Source organism: Tenebrio molitor, chromosome 2 (assembly GCF_963966145.1).
Source record: "Tenebrio molitor chromosome 2, icTenMoli1.1, whole genome shotgun sequence".
Lineage (NCBI taxonomy): Eukaryota > Metazoa > Arthropoda > Insecta > Coleoptera > Tenebrionidae > Tenebrio > Tenebrio molitor.
This window is the reverse complement of record NC_091047.1, coordinates 30360357-30369836: the sequence shown is the minus strand read 5'-3', so window position 1 is coordinate 30369836 and position 9480 is coordinate 30360357. Positions and strand designations below refer to the sequence as shown.

The following is a 9480-nucleotide window of genomic DNA, read 5'->3' as shown; positions in this document are numbered from 1 at the left end:
TGCCTTATATCACATCTGCTTAATAAGAATTCTTGAAAATTATATTTTCTTAAGATGATCCTTTTGATTAGTAACAGCGGACCCATTTTTAAGAATTATGACTATCAAATTTCGATCATTGTCAACAATAATGACTTCCATAAATCAATCTACGTCGATGCAGCTTAATATAATCTCTAATAAACCTCATCCTGGCCATTATTTAAACCAAAAGATTATAAAACACTATAAAAAGATTCTCTAACTTAGACTAGACTAGTAATACATCGAACTTCTTTTGAATTGAGTAGACCTACACTAGTGTACGTGACAACAATTTAGAAGATGAAGTCGTCAATTTTGATTTTCCTCATTGGAATAGCAACCGTAAGGTTGGCAACACGTAAGTTTCCATTTTTATATTTTTTCACTTAAGATTTTTACCAACAAGGAAATAATAACAAAACATATTTTAGCACCTTCAGATGAGTGTCCAAGAGTAGACGGTCCTGATTCTGTGTACATCCCACATGAAGAGTGCAACAAATTTTGGCAATGTTCTAATGGGGTGGCTTATGAATTCGACTGTCCCGATATTCTTGTTTTTGACCCCAGAATAAATGTCTGCGTGTGGCCATGGGACTATGATTGTGAAGGCAGCAACTCTGGTACAACAGAGGATGATATAGTTACAGACGGTACAACAGAGAATGATGTAGTTACCGACGATACAACAGAGAATGATGTAGTTACCGACGATACAACAGAGAATGATGTAGTTACCGACGATACAACAGAGAATGATGTAGTTACCGACGATACAACAGAGAATGATGTAGTTACCGACGATACAACAGAGAATGATGTAGTTACAGACGATACAACAGAGAATGATGTAGTTACCGACGATACAACAGAGAATGATGTAGTTACAGACGATACAACAGAGAATGATGTAGTTACCGACGATACAACAGAGAATGATGTAGTTACAGACGATACAACAGAGAATGATGTAGTTACAGACGATACAACAGAGGATGATATAGTTACAGACGATACAACAGAGAATGATGTAGTTACAGACGATACAACAGAGGATGATGTAGTTACAGACGATACAACAGAGAATGATGTAGTTACAGACAGTACAACAGAACAAAACGAAGTTACAGAAGGAACTTCACCAACCAGGCCAACTCCAAGCCGACCAAGTCGTCCAAGTCGACCAAGTCGACCAAGTCGACCAAGTCGTCCAAGTCGTCCAAGCCGACCAAGTCGTCCCAGCCGACCAACTCGACCCACGACTCAGGGACCATGTACAGTACCAACAAATAAGCCTACCGAAACAACAAATGCTCCAACTACACCAGAGCCCACTGAACAACCAACTAGTACACCTGAACCTAGTCAAGAACCAACCACAGTAACTGAGCCTAGTGAAGAACCTAGTAGTGAACCTACTACACCTGAACCCTCTGAAGCTCCAACCACTACGCCTGAACCCACCGAAGAATCAACTACTGAACCTGAACCTAGTGAAGACCCGACTGCATCTGAACCCAGTGAAGAGTCGACTACATCTGAACCCAGTGAAGAACCTTCAAGTTCAGGCCGACCAACACGTCCGACTCGCCCAACCCGACCGACTCGTCCAACTCGTCCAACCCGACCAACCCGACCAACCCGACCAACTCGTCCAACCCGACCAACACGTCCAACTCGTTCAACTGCAGGACCAACTGAAGCTCCAACCACCACTCCAGAACCTACTGAAGCTCCAACCACCACTCCAGAACCTACTGAAGCTCCAACCACCACTCCCGAACCCACTGAAGCTCCAACCACCACTCCAGAACCTACTGAAGCACCAACCACGACGCCTGAACCCACCGAAGAAGCAACTACTGAACCTGAACCTAGTGAAGAGCCGACTACATCTGAACCCAGTGAAGAACCTTCAAGTTCAGGCCGACCAACACGTTCAACTCGCCCAACCCGCTCAACTCGTCCAACTCGCTCAACTCGTCCAACTCGCTCAACTCGCCCAACTCGCTCAACTACTACTGCAGCTCCAGTAACTACACCTGAACCCACTGAAGCACCCACAACGGCACCACCAACTAATGCAACCACAGATTCGCAATCAAGTGAAGAATCAAGTTCTCAAAGCAGCAGTGAAGAATCAAGTTCTCAAAGCAGCAGCGAAGAATCTGGCGAACAGGAATCGGGCTCACAAGGGAGCAGTGAATCTGGATCCGGGAGCAGTGGAGAGTCAAGTTCTTCTCAGTCCGGTGAGGGATCAAGCGAAGATTCAAGTTCCAGTTTGGATTCAAGTTCCTCAAGTTCAGATTCGAACTCCTCAGAATCGAGGAGAGGAAGTCGAGAGATTTTTTAGACAATTTTTATCTTGTACGAAGTAAAATAATTTGAGAATTGTATTATTATTACTGTTATATCGTTAGAGCAACAATAAATTTATACTGCAACATTTATATTTAACGTTTACATTATGTTACGTAATTTCAAATAAATTAAGAGTGCATTCTAACTTTGAGATTTGTTTATTTCTTTTAATTTGTATTTTATACCGGCATATCAAAAATTATCTTGGTGAAACGTGGTCAAGGATTGGAAAACGTCCGTCTCAACTTATTTCGTGTAACGATTTCTTCGGTACGAAGGATTGGACTACCAACACCTTTTTTATGAGTCACAGAGCTAGTTTCGCAAAACGCACCAACACAATTTGTAAGGCATGGATAAAAATCCTTCGGCATTACTGCGAAGTGTGAGAGGTGCTCTCGAAAATTGATTTTGACATTCAAAAAATGATTGACACAAAGCTTCGACAATTATTTGAAAATCCATGACCACCTTTGACCAAGATAATTTTTGATATCCCGGTACATAATAACGGGTGACTATTAAAATTTTCACTTGGAGTTGGCTTTGAACGAGTTTTTATTTTTTCTGTTACTTTAGACACACGCAATAACGAACGACAAATGTCAGTCAGTACAATTGAAACCATATATCTATTAACTGCTATATAGGTAACGTGGATACGAGAGTGAAGCAAAGATCTCGAGATACAAAACGCAGTCCACTTATGGACAGGCTCGTTTTCTGGAGCAACTGATTGGTGGAGGGTGGAGCTGTTTTTCCCACAATCCGCAGCGCGCAGCAGCAACATCCTATATTTAAATTCCTGCCATGCGCACATTATAACTACTTGCTCTTAACAAAGTAGTTGAGAAGATGTTTCTATACTGCTCCCACCCATGGCAATGTTTGCTTCACTCTCGAGCAAAGTAAAGATACGACGTTACCCATATAGTAGTTAATAGATATATGATTAAACATAGTTTTGAAATGTCAAACTTGTCAGTGTCTAAGGTGCAACGGAAAACAAAGAATGATCCATAGCCAACCCTAAGTGAAAATTTTAATAGTCACTCGTTAGTTATTTATTGCAAACTCTGTCCACTCATAGATTGCTTGACATAAATGTTACTAAAAATGTTCACTTACGCTATAACAAATAGATCCGGCGGGAAATTTAAAAAAATAGAAAGAGAAGGTTTACACGTGATATTTTATTATTATTCTGCATGTTTGCACTTAGGAAAGAAGAAAGAAAACTTCAGTACAGTAGGAGTAATATATTAGGTTTTATTAATACAGAGTATTTCACGAGTGATAATGTGCCCGACAGAATAAAAAATGCAACCCACAATACATTTTCGAATTTCCGAAAAAGCTGGCTATTGAAATTAAAATTATTTAATATGTACTCCTATTTAATGCATGAACAAAAATTACCTCTCTATCATTTTCGATGTTTGTAATGTCACTTAAAGTGTTCATAATGCTAGATTCTTGAGGCACGCACTCACTTCACAAATTTAAAAAAATCAATAAAAAATCGCAACGGAACAGATCAACAGCAACACGATCAAAACGAATAACTTTTAAAACCAGAGAATCGCAAAACAAAGCTCTGAAGATGAAAAATCGCATGTCTAAATGCTTAAACCACTTGACAGAACTGACAATTTCAAATTTGAAATGTCATATAATTTATTTTTCGCGTGGGTTTCATAACAACCAATGAGAATCAGTGGCGCGAGTGCTTCAAGATATTACCAACACAATCTATGATACTCTCTTAATATTTTAATGTTATGGTTTGGGGATTTTGTTATCTAAGGATATTTAAAAAAATGCATTCTATCAGTGGACGTAGTCTATAAGTGTCTTATTAAGCATATAAAACACGAAAGAAAAAGGTAAACACTAGAGCGTTAGCCCGAGCAGTTTACGTTTTTCTTGAGTGTTTTAAGCTAATAAGACAACGAATGCAATACAAAATTTTATCCACAACCAGGTACAAATACAAAGAATCACGTTGTTCGTTTATTTTTTTGACATTTTCAAATGACGTTTGTCATTTTACGATGAAATAATTTATACCAGGAAGTCATGGAACGGTTGCTATTTATTTCCGATTGTTTTGTCGACCCAATTTGCAATCTGCAATTATTCATTTTTGAAAAATAGAAAATATTGGCAAGAATCAGAATATTTCAGCGGAAATACGGGATGATCAAGAAGGACTGTTTAAGTTGGTAACATTGAATTGTATTTTAAATCGTATAACAGGAGTAACTTCCAGTTGTTGATGGCTTGTCGTTGTTAATGCCATATCTATATCAGATATTTGTCAAATAAACCAACAAAACATATCCGGTTGCAGTGTTATAAAGAACCGAATTAAAACATTTTCTTAATTGTACTGCCAACTTAAACAGTCCTTCTTGATCACCCGGTACTTGCAGAAACTAAAAAAGCGACTTCAGAGTCATTACCGAGAAAATCGAAGGAAGCCTACGAAAATTTGCAATCTTTATTAATTGGAAAGAAAAAAAAGGAGTGTAACATCAGTGATTACTGATAACAGAAGAGCTCCTATCGGCGTAATTCTTCAATGTCAGTAAAAAGTATGTAGCTTCATCGTCGTAGACAAATCTCTCTATGTTAAAAAAGGCAACTTTGAAAGTGCACCGAAACTTCTGGTGAGACTACAGTTCCATCTACTATTGCAGTTAATCTGTCTTCGCCATGTGATAGTCCGAAAATATTATTTTTTGCATATCGTAATGAAAGTGGCACTTTTTTACACGCAAAATCGTAGTGAAGGTAATACTTTTTTACACGTAGTAAAAGCAGTACTTTTTTGCATCATTTTGTCCATCTCCTTGGAGATGGTTGTCAAAGCATACCTATTTTTTTTTTTTTTTTGGTAATTTTTCATAAATCCTTTTAGACCAAATTTTTCAACTTTTTTCGCTAAGCAAAAAAATAGTATGTACATACAACACGTTATGAAAGTCTCTTTTTTTCACTTATTTGCTTGAATCTGCAAATTTTCTTGAAAAAAAATATGACTTTCATAACTAGTTGTACAAATAACTATTATTATAATGTTCAAAAGTTATAAGCATATCAAACAGTAATTAATGTCTGAAAGAAAATTGAAAATTGCGATATCCAACGGCAGTGTGTTTGGTTGTTCCACTGACTTCGATGATAACGATCAAAGACTGAACTTTGAAACCGGCTTTTATAACTACGTAGTTGAGGTGTAGTCCGAAAAACTACGTTGTTCGTAACATTTAACGCTGTGTTAATTCAACTATTGAAGCTATAATTTTGATTTTCTGTATATTTATACTAAAAAGTACAGCGCTTCCAACAGTGAATTGAAAATTTCGCAAATATCGATAGTTTTGAAAAAAATAATTAATGAATGTTAGAAAAAGTGGATGATGACACATAAATGACCCTGGTCCGAGGAATATGAACACTTTATAGTTTTTAGTATCGATATGTTTTGCATGCGTGGCAAAAAGTGTGAGACGTAATCAGGTGAAGGGTAGGGAAGTCAGTCGATTTAGAGTTGTCGAACGATTTGTACGTTGTGTGAATAAACGCTAGTTTTGGAAATTTAGGGAGTATTTCTTACATGAATTTCGATTAATCAAAAATGCGCATCGTAAACTTCACTCTGCTGGGACCTATGTGAAATATTGAAAATTTCGATACACATGCAGCGAGTCAAATCTAACTAAGATATTGGAAAAGTTTTTAAAAACAGAATTAAGTTGATAGCCCGTGTACTTTTTGAGAATAGTTATTTTTGTATTAAGTGCGCAAAATGATTGTTTTTCGAATGCGCCAACGAAATACAAACACTATTTTTTCTACAACTGCTTTTTAAACTTTTGCTAATAAAATCAACACTTACTACAAAATTTTCCTTGGGTGTTTTAATATTTTTTTATTATACCTGAATCATAATCCCTGTTTTTGACACTAAAATGCGTGCGAAAAAGGGCCTTTAAAACACTAAAGCTTTAAGGGTTGCTTAGGTAACAACAAATTCACCTACATTTTTAACAATGATAAATACTGGGTGCCCTAAAATTCCCGAAACAACGTAGTAGTACGTTGTTAAGTAGTCATTAAGAGATCAGGTAAAAATGTTTAAAAAATCAATCTTCTTGTTTGTAGAAGATATGGACCTATTCGTTACACTAAATGTGGCAACATTTAAAAACATTCTGTTCATACCAATAGTCTGCAAATATTTCATTTTTGTTGTATCCATGGGAATGAGAGGGAAAAATCAAAGCCGTGTTGCCGTACGCTATTTGAGGTAAAACGAACATAAAATTACTACTTGGAAATGCTGGCAATAATGAAGAAAATAATTACAAACCTGATCACAATCATTCAAAATTATTAGGACACTGGCTAGTAAAAGACAAATAGTCAAAAAAAACTGTATTATTTAAAATAAATGAGATCAAAGCTGCACCTTTTGGGCCCCCATATCTTCAAATCTAAGAGGTATAGAATGTTTTAATTATTTTTATCATTATTTTCTAACATGAATTGACATTGCCTCATTGAGTTGTTCCGCGAATTTTGGGGCACCCAGTAGATATTTATACACAATTTATGATAGCAACGAAACAACAACAATTGACCATTTCTATATCAACGATTAATGACACAGACTACTTCGGAAAAGGTATTTCAATTTACTTTTTTCTTGTTATAATTTTCAGATTCTAGTGCAGGTATAATAAAAAATAGCGTATGATACACGTTTATAAGGGCCTTTAAAGCACGCTACGCGTCGTGCTCTTAAACTCGTCGCGCGTGCTTTAAAGGCTTCCTTATAAACTTGTATCATAATATACTATTTTCACCGTAAAAACAGTGAAAAAAAAAATATTAAAACATCCAAGGAAATTTTTTGACAACTATTTTTGATCTATCAAAAAATGACATACTTTGCGACTTGATAATGATGCATAAATGTCGCGTTTTTTTGACGGTTGTAGAAAATAGTAGTTTATTTGACGAGTTTGTGTGTAAATTGGGCCTTTTTTGGCACGTGTGGGCCATTTTAAAACGCGAGTAAAAAGGCCCAATTTACACACAAACTCGTCAAATAAACTACTATTTTCTACAACCGTCAATTTACGCACGAACGAGTTGAATACAACGTTTTTTTGTTCGACAAGCTCCTTAAAGGCTCCAAATCGCTTAAAACCTTTAAAATTAGCTTGACGTTTCGTTTTGACAAGTTGTGACATTTATCAAAATCCGTTCACGTAGGAGAAAATTCTCAAATTCTGACAGTGTTATAACGGTCCGAATAGGTTCGATAAATTAAGAATTTTAATTTTAAAATAATTTCAACGAAATATTTTAAATACCGTTCATTTGCGACGGAAATACTGGTCAGTTGTAAAATTTTATTGACGCCGTGTCGGCAAAAGTCGTACAATCGCGGCCATCCAAAAGTGAACGATAGCTTGAGAAAATTTGCGTATTTTTCGTTAGATTAAATTAGGCTGTATTCATTGGCGTTCGTGCAGCAGGAAGATGCAAGTCTTAGTGCAATGTAATTCCTCGCCACAGCAGCCAACGACCAGTTTTCTTGTAGCTTTGCAATAGCCCTAGCTGTCTGAGTCGGAGTGAGATGTTGTGGCATTTAAAAAAATACTTTCAATAATTTTTTTAACGCTAGTGTCAAACTGTGACATTTTGGGACGCCTATGATTTAAAGTAAAAATCAAACTATTAAAAAAAAACGTTCACTTTTGGATGACCGCAGTTGTAAAAAGTAACGCTTAAGGTATAAGATTATATGGCAGCACTAAAATTATTCCAATAATGGAAACCAATATTGGCGTTAAGATGGTTGTCTCGGCTCGTGCAGCTGCATCCCTTTTTCTTCGTTCAGGGCGGGGATTAAAAATTTGTGAAAGAACATGTTTTTGATGTTTATTGTAAATTTTGTTATTGTAACGAAATTCCCTTTAGTACTTTGTGTCTTGAACACAGTAAAGATGATTTGTAATAGTCAAAATGCGGAGGCGAGACGCCGGTAATTATGTTGATAAGCGCTGCACTATTACTTGATAGTAATATCCGTAATAGTGTATGTACTCCGGCAAAATTGCCGTGCCGCCGGGTGGAGGTGGGATACGAATATAATTTCCTCGGTACGCATTTGTTTTGAGGCCGGCTCTGGAATTCACAACAGAGAATTGCTTGAAGCATGATTTATGGTTGGGCGGTCAGCAATTGCAGTAGGCGGTCAGCCTACTGCAATTGCGACAAAAGGAACGTTTATCTCCGGTCAAATACTTTTAAAGGGCCATATAATCTTATACCTTAAGCCTTACTTTTTTTTTACCACAGCCCTCAAGTGAAATCTGCTGGCCACTCTTTTAAAATGCAGGTACGCGTCCGGGGCAAACCATAGCCCAAGGGGAAAAAGTGTTCAGGGGAAAGGAAGCGTTGTAATAAATTACATGTTCGACAATTTGGGTGGTCCAGTTAAAATCAGGGGATAATTGAATTAATGAATTTGATGTTAGCAGGTTTCAAATTGAAAGAACCACAAAATTAATGTTCATTAGGTTAATTTACCTTTTTTAGCATTCTCAAATTTAGTAGTAGTTTATAGTAGTAGTTTATTTCCAACGGTTTGCACCATTTAGCATTTACATATTTGTATTTATTACATTTAATTGTGGCATATTTGTAATCAAAGGGCGAGAATTGCAAATTAGAAACAGAACGCTTTATCGTGGAAAATAACTAGAATACTTTGCACTTTTAGTTAGAAAACGTTAGAAACGTTTCAGTGTCGAACAAAAAACAGGAATTATGATTCCGATATAATAAAAAATATATTATTCTCATATTGAAAGAAATTGATAACTTGACACTATGCCTATGGTAATGTTTTGGGTTAAGACAACATGTTTACCGTAAAAAATATCTGTTGTCAACTCCAACACATGTCTCACATGTTGGTTTTATGAAACTTTATCTTCATTCTCATAAATCAACTAAGAGATTAGCTAATTCCCAAAACAATAAAATACTCATCAATTTTATAGGAATTGTATC

General features: G+C 36.3%; 1 protein-coding gene across 1 annotated transcript; it reads left to right on the top strand.

The window, feature by feature from the left end:
* Positions 1-221: 221 nt before the first annotated feature.
* On the top strand, positions 222-2530 carry LOC138123335 (cell surface glycoprotein 1-like). The gene is made up of 2 exons (XM_069037975.1): positions 222-382; positions 456-2530. The coding sequence occupies exons 1-2, from the start codon at positions 325-327 to the stop codon at positions 2375-2377; spliced, it is 1980 nt and encodes a 659-aa protein (XP_068894076.1). The 5' UTR covers positions 222-324; the 3' UTR covers positions 2378-2530.
* Positions 2531-9480: the final 6950 nt, after the last annotated feature.

Bases quoted from the DNA above. Each gene is read 5' to 3' on its own strand.
- LOC138123335 (XM_069037975.1), top strand. From the start codon at position 325: ATGAAGTCGTCAATTTTGATTTTCCTCATTGGAATAGCAACCGTAAGG. The intron at 383-455 runs GTAAGTTTCCAT...AACATATTTTAG, and splicing joins AACCGTAAGGTTGGCAACAC to CACCTTCAGATGAGTGTCCA.